The sequence below is a fragment of the Chrysoperla carnea genome, chromosome 4 (assembly GCF_905475395.1).
Source record: "Chrysoperla carnea chromosome 4, inChrCarn1.1, whole genome shotgun sequence".
Classification (NCBI taxonomy): Eukaryota; Metazoa; Arthropoda; class Insecta; order Neuroptera; family Chrysopidae; genus Chrysoperla; species Chrysoperla carnea.
Window position 1 is genome coordinate 65,123,525 of NC_058340.1, and position 22,458 is coordinate 65,145,982.

The 22,458-nt window shown below is 27.8% G+C and overlaps 2 protein-coding genes across 2 annotated transcripts in view; one reads left to right on the plus strand and one right to left on the minus strand.

The window, feature by feature from the left end:
• Positions 1 to 3: 3 nt before the first annotated feature.
• On the plus strand, positions 4 to 8,515 carry LOC123298867 (cytochrome P450 4C1-like). Its single transcript, XM_044880962.1, has 13 exons — positions 4 to 46; positions 176 to 353; positions 417 to 523; positions 733 to 1,012; positions 1,079 to 1,151; positions 1,215 to 1,341; positions 1,412 to 1,487; positions 1,851 to 1,969; positions 2,032 to 2,100; positions 2,167 to 2,335; positions 2,402 to 2,581; positions 2,656 to 2,807; positions 8,504 to 8,515. Exons 2-13 carry the CDS (start codon positions 176 to 178, stop codon positions 8,513 to 8,515), a joined length of 1,542 nt encoding a protein of 513 aa, XP_044736897.1. The 5' UTR covers positions 4 to 46.
• Positions 8,516 to 9,420: 905 nt separating this feature from the next.
• LOC123298502 (potassium voltage-gated channel protein Shab) overlaps positions 9,421 to 22,458 on the minus strand; it is a 53,344-nt gene continuing 40,306 nt past the window's right edge. Inside the window, exons 6-10 of the mRNA XM_044880525.1 lie at positions 15,468 to 16,088; positions 15,198 to 15,432; positions 14,425 to 14,787; positions 13,592 to 14,070; positions 9,421 to 9,568 (exon numbers count right to left, since the gene is read on the minus strand). Of these exons, the coding sequence (XP_044736460.1) occupies positions 13,601 to 14,070; positions 14,425 to 14,787; positions 15,198 to 15,432; positions 15,468 to 16,088 (1,689 nt within the window). The 3' untranslated portion in view covers positions 9,421 to 9,568; positions 13,592 to 13,600. The remainder of the gene's footprint in view (positions 9,569 to 13,591; positions 14,071 to 14,424; positions 14,788 to 15,197; positions 15,433 to 15,467; positions 16,089 to 22,458) is intronic.

The following is a 22,458-nucleotide window of genomic DNA, read 5'->3' on the forward strand; positions in this document are numbered from 1 at the left end:
GTTACTACGTAATAAGTGCAAAAAAAATCTAACTTCAGGTGAAAAGGTGAAGGCTTTTTTTCTTCTAAATTAATTATAGAAAAGTGTGCGCAATTTTTAAATCTATTTAAAAAAAATGATTAACGCAGAAATATGTATTGATTGTTCAAAATCATTTTTTTCATTTCAATTCCAGATGATACTCATAATACTTGAAATATTAATTCTATTAGCTTCGGCAATAATTGCAATTTATGCGTACAATAATGTACGAAAACATTTGAATGGATTTTATCATAAAGCCGAATTAATACCAGGACCGCAAGGACATTTTTTACTCGGGAGTATTCGAGAAATTGTTGGAACTGATGGAGGTAAAATATAATTTTTTTTTTAATAATTAAAATTGAAATTATTTTTTAAATGTGATTTTTTAGGTATTTACAATTGGTTAGTTCAAGCACGGAAAAAATATGGTCCTGTATTAAAATTTTGGGCTTTAGATTCATTACATGTTATGTTGGCTGATCCTAAAGATGTGGAAGTAAGTTGCTCAAAAAAATTTTAATTTTAACTTTAGAGAAAAATCTTAATTTAAAATTTTAATTCTTATTGTTAAAATTTTAATTCTTACAATTAAAATTTTAATTCTATCAATTAAAATTTTAATTCTTATTGTTAAAATTTTAATTTTTACAATTAAAATTTTAATTGTTACAATGAAAATTTTAATTGCATATTTATAATTTCTAGTTAATTTTAAAAAGTCAAAAGACTTTAACTAAATCATATGGTTATAATTTCATGAGACCTTTAATGGGTGAAGGTTTAGTAACAAGTGCTGGAGAACATTGGCGTGAACATAGAAAAATTATTACACCAACATTTCATTTTAATATATTAGAAAAATTTGTGGAAACATTTAATGAAAATGCTGAAATATTAATTAAACGTTTAACAGATGTACAAAAAGATAATCCTACGCAAGATATCCATACTTTTTTGACTCTTTGTGCCCTAGACATTATTTGTGGTAAGCATTAAATTTTTCAAAAATTTTTATTTTGGATTCATTTTTTATATTTTGAAAAATTTGTAGAAACTGCTATGGGTACAAAGATTAATGCTCAACAATCTGGAGGTTTAAATGATTATGTACAAGCGGTTAACTTGTAAGTTCAAAAATTATGTTTGCGAAAGTATTTCGATAGTTTAACTATTTAAAAAATTTTTAGAGCTGCATACATGGTTGTCCATCGGTATTATAATCTATTACACCGATTTCGATTTATTTCGAAATTTACACCATTGGGTAAACAATACGAAGGATGTTTACAATTATTGTTGAATAGGACAGACGAAGTAATTATCAAATTTTTGATTATTTAAGTCTTCGATAAAATTTATTATTTAATAATTGGGATATTTTTAGATAATTCGTACGCGTAAGGCAGAACTTAAGCGTGAAAAAGAAAATAAGTCAGTGGAAGTTAAAAAGAGTGAAGAAGGTAATTTAAAAATATAATTTTCGCTCTCTAAGGGTCGCAATTTAAGTCCGATTTCAATTAAATTTGGTAGTATCAAGAAGGGTTTTGGAATTTGAAAAGGTCAAGTTCGTTTATGAGAAAAATCGACAGATAATCACGGAGAGGGGGGATGCATAAAGTACAAAATTTTGAATATTTTCTTAATAAAAAATATTTTTGTATTTTTTGCCCAGTTTTAAGCAAATTATTGATAAATTTAAAATGCAATATTCTTTTTTAAGAAAAATGTGTTATTTTTTCAATCTCTGAGGGAATTTGCTAAGCTTACGCAGCTCTGGCGCTAGGATTTTTTTTAATCGTTTACACTTTTTTGTTGAAAATTAGATGTTGGTCGTAAACGACGAATGGCATTTTTGGACTTATTGTTACAAACCACACATACTAATGGATCACCATTATCCGATACAGAAATTCGGGATGAAGTCAACACTTTTATGGTTGCTGTAAGTTAAAATAATAGTAGAAAATTCGAGTTTTGTTTATTTTTATTTATTTTTGTAAATAGGGTCATGAAACTACCTCAATTGGAACAAGTACCTGCTTATATTTGCTTTCCATAAATCCAGAGGTTCAAGTAAGAATTATAACTTTCCTTCAAGTTTCTAAAGCGTATGATTAATTTACATTTTTGAAACCATAGGAAAAAGTTGTGGAAGAATTAAATGATATTTTTGGAAATGATACACGAGCGCCCTCTTATGAAGATTTACAAAAACTTTCATATTTAGAACGTACAATTAAAGAATCGCAACGATTAATGCCAAGTATTGCTGAATTTCAACGATATATTAAAGAAGATTTCCCAATAAGTAAGTGAACCCGTTTTTTACTTGAGTTTGAACTAAAGGCACTTATTTCTTTCTTTATTTAACCAGATAATTATGTTATTCCCGGGGGAAGTACTATTGGTGTTATGGTATATGCTATGCATATTGATCCAGAAATATTCCCAGATCCAATGAAATTTGATCCTGATCGATTTTTACCAGAAAATTCAAGAAATCGTCATCCATTTGCGTATATTCCATTTAGTGGTGGTTATAGAAATTGTATTGGTAAGTTTTTGGATTTCAAAGTCGGTTCAACAGTTTTAGAATATGGGTATTACTACTTATATTTTTGATTGTAGGACAAAAATTCGCAATGTTGGAAATGAAAGCTGTGATATCATCTGTTTTACGAAACTTTAAAATTGAAGCGGCTATAGATGAGAAAACTGGAAAAGTTTTTAAGCCAATTATCGAGGAACGTGTTACCACAGGATCAAAGAATGGAATTTATGTTAAATTATTACCAAGACAAAAATCTTAATTTAGGAATAGAATTAAATTTTATATTTTATTTATTAAAGTATTCTAATTATTCAAAAATATTGTTTTATTGTTATAATTATGTCGTGATTGGAGCTACAAAGGAATTTTTCTAATTCGAAGTCATGGTTTCCTACCAGACTCTTCCTTGCCAGAGAGCAACATTGAATGAGCGTACAATCGTAAATAATCGGGGACGCTATAAACAAGGACGTTAATTTTAAAGGGGGCTGACTTTAGCAACATTAATATAGACAAACATTTAAAACGACTTCCGTCCTTCTTAACGTTGAGAAAATATGGGAATGAAAGTGAAAATTATGATAAACTACTCCAATGCCCTTTTTTGGTAGTATTCCAAAAATTATAGTAATAGCAGAGAAAACGTAAGTTTTTTAGTTACCCACTAGTAGCTTTCTTTTACTGTACCCACTATACAATTCGTTTGATAAATCATTCGCATGCTACATCCATGGTATGATGATATGTAGTCTCTCTATTAAGCAATGTGTATAAGAAAGATACTCTTATATGTTTGCTTGTATGCATGTAAGTATACTGAACTGCTCTTTAGAGACCATATGCATTAGTTAGTCGTACAACTTCCACTGAGGAAAGTTACAAGCACATCCAAGCACGCATATAAAGTAAATATTTCTTATCCACATTGCTTAATAGAGAGAGTGTATACACTCATTCCCATGAATGTATCATGCAAAATGGTTTATTATGACGAGTTGTACTTGAAAAAGGCACAGTAGATACATAGGTCAAGACACGCGACGCAAATCCATACCCTTTGATGTTGTTATTTACTAGCTTTCAGAAAAAGTTACATTTCTGATATTTTTTGTTGGGAATTAGAAAGAATTTTTTGAATATTAAATTATTACAAACTTTTTTTTTGCAGAACAATATTTTTATTCAATTTTAACAATCATTTACAATTTGATATGTTTTCTAATGACTATGTATTTTAATTGCAGTGTTGCGACATTTTTTATTACCTAATTAATAAGATTACCTATTCCTCATTTGTTTTTACATAATTTCTATCGTCTTTTCATAAATATCACCTAATTTTTCCATCTTGTTTTTTGTCCACATCTTCTTCTTATTTTCTGGTATCTTCTATATCTGTCATATATTTATTAATTTGTACATACATAAAAGAAAATCGGACCAAATTATGACGTAATTAACTATTTACAAAATTGGCAAAAAAATAAATTTTTTACGGTAGTTTATAATTCAAAATTTTGTTAATTACATATTTTTATAAAAAATGAATTTTTTTTATTAATAATAAATTGTATTTTTTTTTATTAAATTAGATTTATTTTAATATTAGATTATTGTAAAAAAATTGAAATATATTTAATTTTTATTATATTATTGCCAATTTTTTTTAAACGAAAATTATGTAGTTATTTATAATAGTGTAAAAAAATAAAGATTTATTTGACTTTTTAAAAATTATAGCGTGATGAATGTCAAATTTTTCCCAAACAGATGCTTTTAAGTATAAATGAAATCGGCAAAATTTTGAGAAATTATCTGGAAACTGATTTCAATTAAATTAGCTTTCTTATAAAAAGTAGCTAATAAACGAATGAACCGATTTTGTAATTTAATGAATAATCCAGTAGTTCAATGGAGAGTGTTGTTAGCAATGTTTAAAGAAAATCGATTCAGTTTGGAGAGAGCTACAAGAAAAAACCGCATTTTTCGAGGAGTTTTAAAATTTTGTAAATTTCACTTGTTTTACAAATGGCTTGTAGGTATAACTCTTAGATAGTTTTTACGATCCGACTCTAAAGCAAGTATGATATTTTTACAACATTTTATATATTTATATTTTATTCTTTTATAAATGATAAATTATTGGTTAGAAAAAAAAATTAAATTTATTTTGGGAAAAGTCGAATTTGACAAGCATCAATTTTGGTAATTAATTTAAATAAGTTAAAAATAATGTTTTTTTCATTTGAATTCTCCGTTTCAACAATTCTATTTAGCTTTAAATTAAATATTTATTTGTTTATAACAAATGAAAAATTTGCATATAATTGAGTGGAATATCGGGAATCGAGTTCTGGTTCATTTGCTATCGCGACAAAAGTGCCACTTGTAACAAAAATAAAAATAAGATTAAAAAACACTGACGACTTTCCGTTATCCAAATTGAAAATTTCTTCAAATGTTCATGCATATTTGTAATAAAATGGTACTTAGCTTAGTGAAAATTTTGGAAAGTATGGAAGGAAAGTTTTTGATACATAATAACTTGATGTCGCTATGGGCATAGTATCAGAAACTTTTTTTTATGCTTATTAAGGATATTATAATACAATTGCCATAAAAATTTGAAGTCGATTAATTGTCTGTAATTCGAGAATAATTTAACTAAAGTTCGAATTATAAACACGGGGGGGGGGGTATTTTTGGTTTTTACCAAGTTTTTTAATTCTAGAAAAAGAAACTAATCGAACATCGATGTATTTATTTGTTCTGTGTTGAAAAAAACCAAAATTATTGACCTTTTTCCTTATTGGGATATAATAACGCAAAGTAAATCAATTTTGTTGTTGGAGAGAAATGACTATAGTTCGAGTACTGGTGGTTGAAGAGGGGTATCTATATTAACAAATTTATAAACTTTGTACACAATATTATGAGAAACGCTTGCGTGGTAATGTTAAAAATAACACATTATTTGACAAGAAGCATTTATTTGGTATGCATGCATGTACCGTACCGTATTTACATGCATGTACCGTACATATAAACCAAAACTTTTTTACAATACTGTAGGGAGACAAGTACCCTTCAAGATGCAAATTTTTCATTATATTTCAATTTTTCTGTAATAACTAAATAATAATAAAAAACTTTAAAAAAATATTTATAAAATATTATTTTAATTTTTTTATCACAACACTGCTATATTTTTTCTCAATTAATTAATTATTAATTTAATTAAACTGCATTGGTTTCTCGGCGGTTTTTATAATAATTTTTTTTTTTAATGTAGCAATTAATTTAATTAATAATAATAATATTTTTTTTTATGTATATATTTTTTTATTACAAAGTTTTTTTTTTGTTTTTTAATAATAATTTTTATTTTTTTAATATTGTAGGATACTTTTATTGTGCAGTCTCTTCTTACAATAGCGTTTTACAATAATGATTTTTAAATAGTTCCTAAAAAGTATTTATAGATTTTCTTTGCTAATAACTTTTTGAGTTCAAGCGATAATCGTAAGAAACAATTATTCCTTGCATTATCCATTTTACTTCGGTTTTCTTGTTAGGTTCCCAGCCTTTTTAAGGTATCGTGGTCGATCAATCTTATAAATTTTTTCATTCAAAGGTTCACTACAACGAAATGTGAAATGTATCGTATATGAGAGTTTTAAAATTTATTGAGATTAACTTTTTTTTACCGGAATGAAGTTCAAAATAATGATTTCGAATTTTATACATTTAAAATTAATTTAAATTTTAAAAGAATTTTACATAAATAATGATAAGCTTTTATTTGTTTAATTAAAATTTGTTTAAATATTAATGCCCAAGTTTTACAAGAAAAAAAAGTGTTGTGTAAAGTGTAGATAAATTTTGATTTTGATCCATAAAAAACTGGGACCTTATAAAAAACGTCAAATTGTTATAAGAGTCGCTAAGAATAAATTTGAAGTTGACGTAGGTTTTTAATAAAAAGTATTGATTTCAAAATATCAAGAATTTTCTTGAGAATTAGGCGAGCCATTGTATTACGAAAGCTTTGTTTCTTCGGATAATTTTAGTTCAAGTTTGTTTTTAACGATTATCGCTAAGACTGGAAATAAAGATAAACGCATTTTTGGAAATAAAAAAATATTCTATAAAAGTTTTTGGTGTAAGGAATATAAAAACTTTGGACTTGTGTTTGGAGCTTTTAGCTTAGCTAATCGAAGAATATTGGCATCTTTGTTGAGGAATGGAATAGGAGCATTATATTCAATAGTGAATCCATCTGGTATCTCGGTGGAATATTATGGATTTATCAGTTTGCTCGAAGACACAAGCGTTGAAGTTTGAATTAAAATAGTCGTTATAGAGATATAAATCATGTTAATAGTTTTAAACATAGGTACAAAATGAAATTTTTTTATTTACAAAATGGTAAAATGGCTTCCACTATTCCAATCATTTGCTCCCGTCTATATCCTGTTTATATCAACCTAGGCAATATTCATAGCATCCTCGTCGTCAGAAATTGTACTAGCTTTTGTACAGAGATAAAATCATCTTCCTTGCTTTTCAAAGTTCGACGAAAAAGTATATAAAAAATAATTCAATAACACAATGAAAAGTTTTCGGGGTGAACGTCTGAACCGTCTGAAGTGAAAGACGCATAAGACTAGTTTCAGGAAATATCAATGAAAAAGAATTATTATTTGAATTTTTATCCCCCGAACTAAAAAAGGGGGTGTTATGAGTATTATTACAGCTCTGTGTGTGTCTGTGTGTCTATCTGTCTGTAGCATCGTAGCCCCTAAACGGATGAACTGATTTTAATTTTTTTGGTTTCATTTGAAAGGTAATTTAACGGAGATTTTCATGTGCGAGCTTAGAGTTTTGAACCCGAAAAAACTAAAACATTGGCGATGATCTTCAAAATTGATTCAGTGTGGAAAAGGCATGACATATAATTTTAACATATCAATAATTACTATGGAAATGAATGGTCAAATAAACATGGCTCCATTTCGAAAAGTGAAATGGTAAAATAATTTGGTAAATCAAAACAATAATTCAAAAGAACAAAATCAACTCAAATATTTCAATTTCAATTAAAATATTTCCAAAAATTTGTCCCAAAAAATGATAGCTGTCTAAGTATCCTTTTCATCTCATTCAAGTTTAAAGTGATTATCTGAGTGTCCGTGTGTTTCTCAGTGACATCGTAGCCCTTGAACGATTGAACCTACTTGATTGAGAAAATTTTATTTTTTCCAAAAATCGGTTTATAAAAAATAAATCGCATTTTCTGGATAGCAATATTGTCCATTAAAACTCGCTCAAAATTAAATTTTTTAAATTCCTTACACTTTAAAAATAGTATCACGAAATTAAATTTAAACGTTTGAATGATGAATGTATGAATTTTTAAGGCTTTAGTAATTCCTTTATTTTTTTATTATTTGCAATATTTGAAATATTTATTTCAAAAATATATTTTTGTAAAAAATTATAAATGAATTTGAGTTTTTTTTATTTATTTATTTATTCGAATGTCATTTTTGAATTTTGATTATCGTTTGCGATATTTTTGTATAGAAGAAATTTTCAGAACTTTTGTAATATTTTTTTATATAATCGGAATTTGAAAGATTTGTAAAAAGTTTAAATTCTGGTTTGAACCTATGACGACTATCGGAAACTGAATTTTGTCAAGCGGTAAAAAATAAATTTGAAATTAAAATTTTTTTCTCCAATTTTTGGTTTTGTAATTGTGAAGCTTAAATTCTACACCGATTATTTTTGTTTTTTTTTCTTTACTAAAAGTCTAATCCATTTATTTAAAATATATTGTGCAAATTTTTTTTTTAAATATATTTTTTTTTTATTTAGAATATAAATATTAAATTTTTTGGGTTTTTTTTTTCATATTTATAGCCACAACGTTGAATTTAATAATAATAATAATTTACAAACTGATTTCTGTATTTTTTTTTTTTAATTTCTATATAGAATTTTTAATTTCTATTTTTCTTTTTAATAAAAAGTGCCTTAGAATATTTAAATGGCTTACAAAGCAAAAATATACTAATTTTTTTTTTTAAATAATTCCAATAAAATTAATAGGAAATTTTGAATTGAATTTTTGAAGAATTATTGATGTTTTTTTTTTTGAGAATTTTAGGAACGAAGTATTTCAGTCCGTTTTTTAATGAATTTTGGTCAAAATGATTTGTATAGATTATTTTTATTGGAATTAAATTATTAATTTTTTGAGTATTTAAATTTTTTTCATTTAAATATTCAAATTGTAATTTTTGTTGTTTTTTGTTTATACATTTAAAAAAAATCTAATTTACATTTTTTTTTTGTATAATAATTAAATATAAATAATTTTAAAATCACAGACATAAAAAGCAATAGCGGTTTGCTTTTACGTTTTTTTTTTTTTGGTAAATATTTTTTTTTCTATTTATAATTTTTGATTTTATTAACAATATTCTTTTTTTTTTTATATTAATTACAATGAAAAATATACAGTAAATTTTTTATATATTTATTATATATATTTTTTCAAAATTTGTAATTCCGTATTGCTTGGTTTTTTTATTTTATTTTTAATTATTTTATTATTTTTCAACATGAAGTCATCCATCTTTTAAGTTTTTATTTTTTCTTTTAATTCCAACAAACACACTTTTTTTTTTTTATTTTGCACTGAATTGTTTTTGACTTTTTAACTTTTTTTTTTTTAAATAATTTTTATTTAATTTTTTATAAACAAATATTTTTTTGACACATGTCACAGTCTTTATTTATTTTGTTGTTAATAGTAATAGTAGCACTTTGTTGTCGTAGAGTTAAGAAACGTTTTAAATAGCATTTGAATACGTGATTAATTTTATTAATTAGAAATAAATTAGAAGATTGTTCGGACGCATTTTTATTATTATTATTGTAAATTATATTGTATTTTTTTGTAATGTGATGATGATTTAATAACTGAAACAAAACGAAAATTGTATTAATTAATATTTATACTTAAAATGCAATTTTTTTAAATAGATTTTAATCACCCCATCGAACTCTACAATTTTAGTTTAAGAACTTTTTGATTGGCTAGCTAAAAAATGAACTTTAAACCAATATAGATTAAAATGACTCACCCTGTATACGAGTGAAATATATGCAGTATATAAATTTTTATAAGGCCATGAAATTATTTGTGTTTAGTTTAAACCAGTTTAGTCTAAAACTAAATTAAATTTTTTAGCATTAGTTTATCAAACCTTTTATACCTACAAAACCATGTAAAAATTCAAAAAAATTAAATCGATTCAGGCCATACAATGTAAAATGGCACAATAAATTTTCATATATTCGATCAATGTCATTCGTATCGATAATGTAGGGTTAATAAGGGAGAATAGTAAAATTTTTATGGTAATTTTTCTGTATTGAAAAGAATGAATAAAGTATCCGTTTCCGATTTGTTTGAATAAATTTTTCTCTCTATACTGAAAATAATAAAACGCGCATACATTTATTTATATATAAATTTTCCGTTTTTTCCTATAATATGAAACCATATTTTCACCGACACCTTGACGAAGTAATAAATTTTAATGCTATATTATTATTTAATTTTATTTATATCATCGAATATAAATTATTTGTGGTGTACATGACTTTTAGATGGCACACCAATAACTTTCTGATTCAGAAAATTTTAGAAATCATTGATCAATAACAGTAAAATTTATACTTTTAATAAATATTTTCACCTTGAAACGTCCTTACCTACGTTTCAATTTGATTCAATTATCCAGCGACATACATTTGCGAGAGTGGCAGACAAATAAATGTCAAAACACTACATTTTTTGGAAATATTGTTAAAATATCGTTAATACACCAAAACTATTATTTCGTTTTTCAAGATGAAAACAAGAGTTTTACTTTCGGAAAAGTAACAAAATTATTCAACTTCGCCTGTACTTTGTATAGAAAAGTCAAACATTATAATAAAATATATATTGTAGTTTATGTATTGTATCCGGTAATGGCTACTTTCCAACTTGTCCTATAATTTCCGGCTGTAGAATTTAATATTGTTATTTATTGTATTTATTTGTAGTATAAAAGAAAATGACGTGGAAAATTTTTTTTTTTCATCGATAATGTAAAATTTTTGTTTAATGTAGAAGAAAATATTCTTGGCTATGAAATTATATAATCGATTAAGTCACATTAAATTACAGGGCGTTGGAGATAATCAATTTTGGAGTGGCAAAATTTCTGACTTGTGTAAAATAGTCCCATGTTCGATTTGTTTGGATAAGAATGTTGATCAATTTTGAAATATTAAATAAACACTTTTAATCTGTGGGAGAAAATGCGTTTTTTATGGCATATTCGCTATTACTTGGCCTTGAATTGTGGCTCACCGACGAAAATCGATTATGTTTTTCTTTACATTCAAAAAAACTTCAGAAAATACCATCCAATCCGTTTTTACTTCTAATTAAATGATATCTTTTGAGTCGGGGAGCAAAGAATTTGTCTATGAAAAAACTGAAATTGTATTAAAGCGGATATACTAGCTAATTAAAAGACTAAAATTACTAAATTTACGCTACTTTTGAGAGTCTTACGAATTGAGAAAAGTCTCACGAACTAACTTTGTCCTCAAGCTTCAGGCTTCATGTGTCCAATTCTTTCTCGAAGGGAAACGTGTTCCTGAATAATATAAAATATTGTTTCGTATTTATTTTTTTTGAAAATTGACTCTTCGAACTAATTTGAAAATATCTGTCTCTTGACCCGTTCAATTCTTAAAAGTCTTACTAAAGGCATTGTCTTCAAACTACAGGCTTCATGGGTTCAATTCTTTCTCGAAAGAGAACGTGTTCCTTATTAATGTGAAATTCTGGTTCGTATTTATTTTATTTTAAAATTGACGCTCCGAACTAGCTTCTATAAGCATTATCTGTCTTTTAACTCGTCAGCAAGCGTTTTATGAGCATTTTTCTCACGCTTGAATTAAAATATAAATAACTTTTATAAACTTTTTCAATGTTCATATAATTTTATCTATCCTCGAATTATTTCAAATTTTTCCAACCTATCTACAGTTTGTAAAAGTTTATGAACAGGCAAAAGAGGAGACATGTTAGTGCTCCACATATTTTCGCGAAGGAATAAGTGTTCGTGTATGGCATGCTAATTGAAAGGTGTTTTAAAACTTTTTAACCTAAATTTAGTTTATTTTCCTTTTGTATCCAAGTAGTTAGTTAAATTAATTAAATAATTCATTCATTCGTCAATGCATTAAATCTATCCGAAGACCATTATCAGTACCTACGCCATAGGTACCTACAATAGTGTGCAAAAGAAATGTATTTATTGAAATGTATTATTAATAAAACAAAGATAAATAATCGTAGAATAGCGTGATAAAATTGTGATAACGTGAAGGATATGTTTTGTATGTGTTCATAAGTGAATAAAATGTCATGTAGATACTTATTATAATACCAAAGTCAGACTACTATACCTACCGCTACCATAATATAGTTGAGAGAGCTTACATGCAATATTATTACAATTTTAGAATTGCAGATGGTTAATCAACTTATTATATATACACGATTATCTAGGGAGTGTCTGACCGGATATCCGATTTACTTGTTGTGGTTAAAATGCATTGACACGATATATATATTTTGCCAACAACTAAAATAACTTATTATTAGATTATTATTGCTTCTTTATAGGGTATTGTCATTCATAGTTGATGGCCTTCAAGATTTTCTCAGCATGACGATAGTCAATCATGGGGACTGTCGACAGAAGTGAAAACTTAAAACTTTGGAGTAATTATGGTTTTATTTTTTATTTAATTTTGTAATTAATTATAGAATGAATAATTAATATTTCATCTGTGAGCAGTAATCAGAAGTTATCAAAGATCAGAATCACGTAGACAATTGAACAGCTTTAATTAATATTACATAGGAGTCGCTTTTTGAATTGAAAAAAGTTAGTTTCCTAGGTTACGATGTTATGTGTAGCTATCTATATTCAAAGCATGATTACGCGAATCTATAAGCTTTTACTCTAGCAAAAATCGCCCTAATGTAATGCTCCTATAGCAGTTTTCACTTCAAAAAATTGTCTTTAAAAATTTTTTCTCAAATTTTTTTATTAATATGTGGGCAGCTCTAATAAATACATTCCATGAATGTTCTACGAAGATTATTTGATTGTTGCTGAAACAAAATACTACATCGTTTGCTAGAGCAATTTTTTAAAACCAATACCACCTCCAGTAAGAAAGGTTCACGAAGCTGACAACATCACACAGGGAATAAAATAATTTTCTAGGTATACAGAAGGTCATGAAGTATAATAGACTGGAATTCACGATTGATCCTGTATTGTACGCATAGCTGAGCGTTCCATTTTCTGTGCCTTCGATTTCAAAAACGGTTCAGTGTATAAAAAGAGTTTCAGACTAAATTTGTAGAGAATTTTAACCTCTACAACTTTTATAATAAATTTAAATACGATTTAAGGCAAACGAAACGACATAGTCTCAAAAAACTGACTTCTGCGGCCTTGACACAACATTTGTACTATCAAAATAAAGGTTTATACAAATATTCAGCTTATTTCGTTCCGTTCCGATTCCGAGGTTGATCCCATTTTTTGACTAAGATGAGTGGGAGTCGCATCACACACAATAAATTTTCTACAGAGCCTTTCTTTGTCTTATTCATAAGAACGTCAATAAAAACTCTTATTATATATATTAGAATATTAGAATATTAGAATTAGTCTTATTTTATATATTAGAATGGCTAACGAGATTCTTTACAAACGGTATATTATTAGAAATAGTTGTGTAGTAATGTAAAGCTTTCAAAAACACATTATTTGGCTTTTAAATTTTGGCCAATAAATGTGGACAGAACGAAGTCTGTCGAGGCAGCTAGCTAGAAATAAATGAGTGCATAATATTTACCTCTGACTGCTACGATGTACTATCATGGCCTTTAATATCTGTCGAAGTCACTACTAAATTACTACATTTATTACTCTTTTTATTTGCAGTTTGCTGTTGATTGGCGGTCTGTTGTTGTTGTTGTTGGATTGATGACGTAGTATTATGTAAATGATGATGTTGATGATGTAATAATAATTTTGTTTCTTCAGTTGGTGATGCCGAATCTTGGTCACGTTCATCCTGATCCATTGATGGTGGCGGTGGACATATATATAATGGTATTTCGTTGTTTTGTGTTGTTGCACTGTTATCTTTATTATTATATTTAATTGTTGTATCATTGTTACTATGTGTTACTGTTAAAATGTCATCTAATAAAAATAATGGTGATTTTAATTGTTTTTTATTATGGTTGCCATTGTTGTAATTGTCTTGATGATGATATTTTAATGGAAGCGCTGATGGTTTATTTGATTTTGTTGCCATTCCCGTTGAACCTAGAAACAGAAGTCAATGCACAGTTTCATAATAAATCATAATTAAAATGGCTCGTAAAATGGATGGAAAAGAGGAATGGTTTTTGAAAGGATCATAACCAGTAATGTGAGTAGTGTTCATATCAGAGTTCAGGCACATTTTTTGGGGTAAGAACCGGTCTCTGTGTCTAAAGCTCGTATGGTCGAACTCGACTCCTGTTGCGATTGTATTTTTTTCAATTCTCTTTCATTAAAATAGCACTTCATAAATTACCAAGAATAGAATAGTTTCTGAGAAACTAGAAAAATTGAACTTTATATGGTTGGAACAAGAGGAAAGTTGAGCCTATGAATTTTGATATCTTTGGTACAAACCTAACGACCGATGTCTACGTTGAATTGGTGGTGATACAGATTTCGCTAGTAATGGATATTTCGCTGGTGAATAATCACTACCGGATCCACTGCCAGCATCCATTCCACCACAACCATTATCAGATACACCAGATGCAGATATGTTATCAGATATGAGTCGTTCACTTTCTGGATCTTCATAGCCACCAATATTACGACCATTCCGATCGTTCCGATGATGATGATGGTGATGATGTCCACCTCCGCCACTATCGGTCTTCTTCAATATTGACTTTGAACGTTTATGGGTGTCACCTAATTGTGGACTTACTGGTCGATCAATTGAATCCACTGATAAACTTGATTTGCTGCTGCCATTTTTACCTGAAAACATTAGGTCGAGAAATTAAAAATGGTTGAAATTGTCAAAATCAAACTAGTCCCACCACAAGACTCATGATTTGAGATTAAATTTTATTGGAAGATTGTAGATTCGTGGCAAAAATTCAATGAAGCAATTAAAAGAAGCAATACTTCAGAATCGGAAATTTATTCTTTAAGGAATTCTGGAGACATTTGACCGACAGTCGTTCTGCAAATAGTAGTCTGGAACCTTTCCTGATTTTGAACTGATATTCTATGAAAATCATGCTATCAAAGATTTGCGGAAAAGGTTCAAAAGAGAAATAAGAAAAGCAGAACGTAAGAATCTGAATCTGTGTGAAATACATTAATAACATTTGGGAAAATGAATGAAAAATTTGTATGAAGGTGATTTCAAGGGATATGCTTACCACTTTTAGTTCCAGTTAACGATTGGAGACTAAACAAATGTTGATTGATAATTTTGGTAGCCGATGCAAAACTTTTGGTACTTGGAATAAACGATGATGATTTCCTACTCGTCTTACGAATTTCCAAACTTTCCTGAGACACACGATCACTACCCAATGGGGGATTTGTACCACCAAAACGTGCCCGCTGTTTGATACCCTGAAACAAACAAAAAATTGAAGCAAAACCATAAAACTTATATTTTAAAGAACTCTATGAAACAGTGTTACCTGTTGAAATCTAGTTTTTCTATGCTTCGGTAACGGTGTATCATTTAAACTGCCACGACTACCACGTTCAACAGTACCACCAAATCCACGAAATGCTTCTTCCATTGGTGATGTACCTAAACTACGTAAAGCGGTATCACCTGATGCAGATTTTTTAACAACACCGGCACCTCGTGGTGGTAACGCGACGACAACACCAGCATTATTCCCACTGTCATCATTCTTATCGAATGGATTCACATATAAATTACTGTCACCAGGAGTTGCAGCAGCTGATGTTGGCATGGCACATGAATTATCTACAATATCTGATTTCAAATCGTCTTGCGAATGGAATGGATGTGTATTACAACTAGCGTAGGTATCAGAACTGTCGATACTTCCAATATCTCCACCACCGTTATTGTTATTTTGTGGTACCGTGGCAGTTGACGCTTGACGTAGAGTGAGTACATCGGAAGTATCTCGACGATCTCCAGCTCCCATCATTATCATACTTTGCATGCTACTGGTTAAGTTTGCTTGATGCCGTAACATTTTCATCTCCAAACAAACAGTTTGCTTTAGATCACTGGATGGTAATGGCAATAAATCTTCTGGATCGGTAAACTCCTTATAATCCTGAAGGATAATAAAATAGAAATTTTACAATTAAGGCAGTTTTTTTTATCTCGATTATTCTCAACAAAAATTACTGTTTTTGAAGGAAATGGTTGAGAAATGTGAATGCCTGCCTTTCAAGGTTTCTTTTATATTAATTTTGATTCATAATTGGGAAAAGTTGTTTGGCGGGGAGTAAAATTTTGAAGTTTGGATGAATGTTAAGTAAATAAATTTTTAGTACAGGCTACTTTAATATTGAAATGTATCCCCGAATTTCGAGAGGGAACAATTTTGTAGTAGTATCCTAAAAAAAATTATTATTCTTGGTTTGACTTATGCCCTTATGCCAAGATGAAAATTCGTGAGAATTTGAGTGATGCGTTGAGAAGAATTTTTTTTTTAAAGTGAAACTTTTTATGGGACGTTTTTGTCATGAGAGTTAACTCGTAGAGTTTAACAACATTGTTAAACTCCTTGTCTCTTTCTTATTACCATTTACTCCAGCAGAGTGAGAGAGGCCGTGGGACTTGATAACTGTACATATACCATTTATTTATTAATTATTTATTAAACAAGTTATTATAGTTCAAACCTACTTACATTTAAATCTTATATGTCGATCTTTATTTATTAAATGTTATTAAAGTACATATACCATTATAAAGTACTGTACATATACCATTTATTTATTAAACAAGGATAGTTCAAACCTACTTAAATTTAAATCTTATATGTCGATCTTTATTTATTAAATGTTTTTACAATAAATTGTAAATGTTTGTATCTACTATCTTTTTTACTTATATAGTTCTTTTCTTAATGTAGAATGTTTATGTATATGTAATATATATATATATATGTATATGTCTATTAAATTATTTCATATTAAAAATTTTTTAATATTGTTTTTATTCTCAGTTATTGTCAATGAAGATACAAAAAATGTATGCGTCAGTCCAAAACTAACAGCGTCAAAAGTGAAACTTTTTATGTAATTCAAAAACTGTCAATGAGTGTACAAAAAAATACATTGCAGCAAAGAAAAATTGACTGGAAATTATAATAAAAATGATTTATAATAAAAATCAAGAAAAATCTACAGACTATCCCGAATTAATTACTACGGAAGTTTCACTCGTACGTACTATTATTTACATATACATAAAACTATATACGTACAAGTGAAACTTCCGTAGTAATTAATTCGGGATAGTCTGTAGATTTTTCTTCATTTTTATTATAAATCATTTTTATTATAATTTCCAGTCAATTTTTCTTTGCTGCAATGTATTTTTTTGTACACTCATTGACAGTTTTTGAATTACATAAAAAGTTTCACTTTTGACGCTGTTAGTTTTGGACTGACGCATACATTTTTTGTATCTTCATTGACAATAACTGAGAATAAAAACAATATTAAAAAATTTTTAATATGAAATAATTTAATAGACATATACATATATATAGACATATACATATATATACTGTTAGTTTTGGACTGACGCATACATTTTTAAATACTAATTTTCTAATCCATCAGAAACTGTCTTCGTTTATAATTTCTATATCAAATAATATTTATTCAATTTTGATATTAATTATCGTAATTAATGCTAACGGAACCCAAATAGAAAATTTCCTTTTTCAGAAAGTATATAAACTTAATTTTAATTCCTTAATTTACTTTTTATTTCAATTTACACGCAATTTTAGTGTCAATTTTTAAATTATAATACAAAGGTTGTTCTCTTAAAATATAATATTTATATTTTTGTAATAAATTTATTAGGCTATTATAAATTATAGGGCAGATAAAATTATTATTTAACTGGCCTAATAAATTGAATAAATTGGTTTTTGTATATTAATTGACGTCCGTCGATGTCAAAGATCTCCTGCTGTTCTTAAACAGCTCCAAATGGTTCATGGAGTAGTGACCGGGGATGGACCAGCCCTTTTACGGTATCACAACGGACCCTATGGTCCCACCCTAGGACAGCCACTCTAACCTATATTAATTGACGATATAACTGACGATATAAGAGAATTGTATAAGCGGAATCATTATTATATTTAACTTAAGGACGTTCATGCATCAACGATTTTAATAGAGATATAAAAAGAAAATTATGATAATATAGAAGTTTAAATGTTATGGAATAATTTAAGAAAGAGAAAATATATTGTTATCGAATGAATTTCGTTTAAAAAGTGACAAAAAACACGGTTTAACTTTTAACATGGTACTAAATGGAAAATATAAAGCGATATTTCTCAAAAATAATATCGATAACTATACTTGAAACTTTTTCCAGTTAATAAGAGTTTAAACTTTTAACAGAATTTCATAAAATTTTTCAATTTTCTACTAATTTAAAATTATAAGAAACATGCATACTATTTCCCTGTCATTTTATTTGTTCAGTACTGTAATAATTATAATTTTTTGTTTTCATTCATTGGTTTTAAACACGAAAGCATATTTTTTTTGTTTTTTTCGTATAATAATTTCATATTATGAGTAATTATCATTTCCCTTCAGAGTTTACCCTATACATATAAGTGACTACAAATCATATGGGGGGATTAATGTGTTATTTTTTTTCAATTTATTTCCTAGTTACATCCACAGCAGTGAAGTTATAAAAAAAAAAATTACAAAACCTATATTCAAATAGAAATAAAAATATATTACATTTTTACATCAGTGTCCATCATAGGGGATTTTTTTCTGTAATTTGTAATATTTTTGAAATTCTAACAATGTTCATGAATCGAGATAATAATTCAATGTGAATTTATTAAATAATTTTAATAGTTCTCTGCAAATTCTGATGGTTATCTTCTTTATCCTGTCCACGCGATATCTTCCTTATTCCTGGCTACTGACATAAACTAGACTCACGGGCTAAAAATGTACCGCTTAGTAAAAAATAGGATAGAGAAATATTAAATTTTGTTCATTATGTAATTAGTAAATCATATTTGTCATAAAATTTATGGATTGACTATTAAACTGTTCATTCATATTTTTCATAAGTATTGTTATAAATGACTATGGTTTCTTAATATCGACTTATTTGTACAAAGCCTGTGTTGAATCTCATTTAATGTCTGTTAGTAATTCTATTTTAAACCACGGGTTATTGCATGGAAAAATAACTTTCCTAATAACAGTATAAGTTTTAATGATATTGACATTTGGAACATTTTAATTTTAGGGGTTAATGATATAGTCCGCGGGATAGCACCCTTTTTGATAAATGATCCATACATACTTGAAACTTCGTGCGTGGTTTCATTTTGGCGAGTCTACCAAACTTTCCCTCTACGACCTTTTTTCAAAAGTGCTGCAGTGTCTTCAAAAGAGCATGATAACGTCATATTCAACTATCGATCTGAAAAATCGCTGAATGATACAGCAATGGACTTAAGACACTAAATATCAATAACAATCCAATGTCGCTGGTTCAAATCCGACTCGAAGTAATCTAATTTTTTTTTTAATAAACCTAATAACTTGCTCATGTGATTGTGACAATCACACCAGTATTTTGTTATAATATTTATAAGTGTTAGAACCAATAAAAAAAAAGATTGCGTTCCAAAACACCAATATTTGAAATTTATAAGACAGTATATTACTTTCATACAAACAACTCATGCGTTTGTGTCAACTTCACCACTCAACCCCGTACGGTAGTTGTTTCCTATTCGTCGTATTTGATCTTGCAATGAGGTTGAGACAACTTCATATCGGTTGAAATTAACAATTTTTTTTTCAGTGAATTAAGTAAGCATTTAATAAAAAAAGGGTGCTGTCCCACAGACTATCATACATTTTATAATAATTACTATATTTTGTAGTACGTCTAACACAAAACATACACACTTGACCAATTTTATAAACATTGTTTACATTTATTTACATTATATCATCTATCTCAAGTGTATTCAATTTAATGACGCTTCCTGTAACTAACTACTCTAATAATAATAATAATACCTACAATACATGCCTTATCATCTAGAATAGAAGTAAATAAAGCTTGACTTTTAATTAAAATTCTATTCTAATTAACATAGAAATTTCAAAAACTTGTTAATTAAACTTTTAAAAAAAGTAAATAAATAACTAACTACCTAGAATTATGAATAGGCCACAAATTATATTTTAATGTTAAAAAAGAATACATGTTTATTGAAATTTTTAAATAAACTAATTAAAAATTTAACCATTTTTTGTTTGAAAGAAATTTTTTTTTTGTATTTTTTTGGTTTCTTTTTCAAGTCATATAGTACGAGAGCTGGCACCATATTTCATACTTTCTCTGATAACTTTTCGAAAAATGTACGAATTGAGTAGAAATTCTGGAAAAAGATGTAGCTTATGATCATAGAAAAGGGTGGTAAATTATAGCCCGATACATAACTTCACTTTTGAGAGAAACGAAAAATTTCAACAGCTCGTATAGTTCAGGCAAATCTTCAGAATTTAACTTTTTTTAAATTGCAGGTTTTTGTATGTACTTTCGGATAATGCGAACGATTTTTTTTTTTACAAAACCTGATTATGAGCTAAAACATTGCAAAAAAAACAGCTTTCCTTGCAGCTTTTTTGTTTAGCTGAGGATTCCACGAAATGGAATATTCCAAAGTTTTAATATTTAATAACTGCTTAAAATCTCGAATATTAGGGATTCAACTGTAGATACCAATAGATAGATAAATTGAAATGAATTTTAATACAATCAAACGAATACCAACCACGATTCAAATCGAATATCTACAAGCCTGTCTGTCTGAGTGCTATAAAAATTAAATCAATTTAAGTAGATGGAAGTTAGATTACACTGAATATTTGAATCTACTACAAACTACAGAGTGATTTTATACGATTGACTAAATATCCTTAATTTTAGTTACTTTATCGTCGACACAAATTTTGTCACAGAAGCATGAGTTTACTTTTTGAAAGGTTTTTGACGTACTGGATATGAATATGAGCAAAATTGTTTCAATAAATTATGAATCCGAGAAATTCTCCCCTTAATACAGTTGAATAATTTTCCCAAAACTTTACGCCATCAGAAAATACAATTCATTTTCCTTCAAAAGCCATTTTGAATTTTTCAAAATCTTTTTCCAGGAAATACAATAAAGCAATGCAATGTGTATTTTTACTATAATAAATATCATCATGATTTCTCGAGGAACGAATAAATCTGTATGAATCTAGACAGTACTTTATCATTCGAAATAAGGCCTTAATTCTTAATGTTTGCACTAAAATAGGTATTCAAAAAATGAATTTTCACTAATTTACATCAGAATATCTTTAGAAGTTATTAAAATTTTAAAAATTCAATTTTCAGAGAAATGCGTGCTTTCATAGAAAAGATTACAATTGATATATAATCCAGATTGGAACCAATCGCTTTGTATAAAGCTACATTGTTCCATATAAAATAGTTCATCTAATTATATTAAAAAATACACACAAACAAATAGGTAATATTGGCCCAATTTTATCCAACTATCACACATATAGGTGTAGGTGGTATACCTTCTAGAACTATAGATATAGCTCTGATTTAGTGATAGATAGACAGATAACATACGTGTTTGTAACACGTACCAATAATCACGTGACGCTTGTTGGTGGTACTGATAATAAATCACAATCAAAATGGTATTGCTTGGATAAGCATAGCCATACATTACATTTTATAAACTTAAAACTAGATTAGTTTATAAAATATAGAGGTTGATTATTAAAAATAAAAAAAAACTTGTAGGTAGCATAACTCCAGCACTAAGGTTATACAGGGTGTACCATTTTAATCTATAATTGGTAATAGCTCGTTTTGTAACTAATCGAAAAATAACTTAAACAAAAGTTGCAGAGTTTTATGGGGGATATCATGTTCTAACATCAGATTCGACTTAGTTCTTCGGGGTTCTTTAATAGCCAATTTAGATCCTAAACGTTAAAAGATAGAATGACAATTTAAATTAGAAAGTTGATTCTCATAAAAAAACCAACATTTTATCGAAAAGCGGCAGCTTTCGGAGTAAATATGGCTTGAAAAATATGTCATTATTGCATTTAATCGAAAGAAAACACGGTAACTACGGAAAAATGCTTTTGCTAAAAAGTTGTTAAGGGTAATAGAGGACATTCGCTTATGTGGAAATCCTTAAAACCACGAATAATAGAAAAAGAGGAATACACTCTCAAAAGACACACCTGGTACACTAAGCCAACCCTACATATAGACTTTCTACCCTTAACCTCGGTTTGAAGAGTTTGAAGAGCTGTAAAGATGTTCAAAACCATAAAAACGTCGAAAAAAGTATTTTTTCTCTTGGGAATCTCCTTTAAATT

Bases quoted from the DNA above. Each gene is read 5' to 3' on its own strand.
- LOC123298867 (XM_044880962.1), top strand. From the start codon at position 176: ATGATACTCATAATACTTGAAATATTAATTCTATTAGCTTCGGCAATA. The intron at 1,488-1,850 runs GTAATTTAAAAA...GTTGAAAATTAG, and splicing joins AGTTAAAAAGAGTGAAGAAG to ATGTTGGTCGTAAACGACGA. The intron at 1,970-2,031 runs GTAAGTTAAAAT...TTTTGTAAATAG, and splicing joins TCAACACTTTTATGGTTGCT to GGTCATGAAACTACCTCAAT.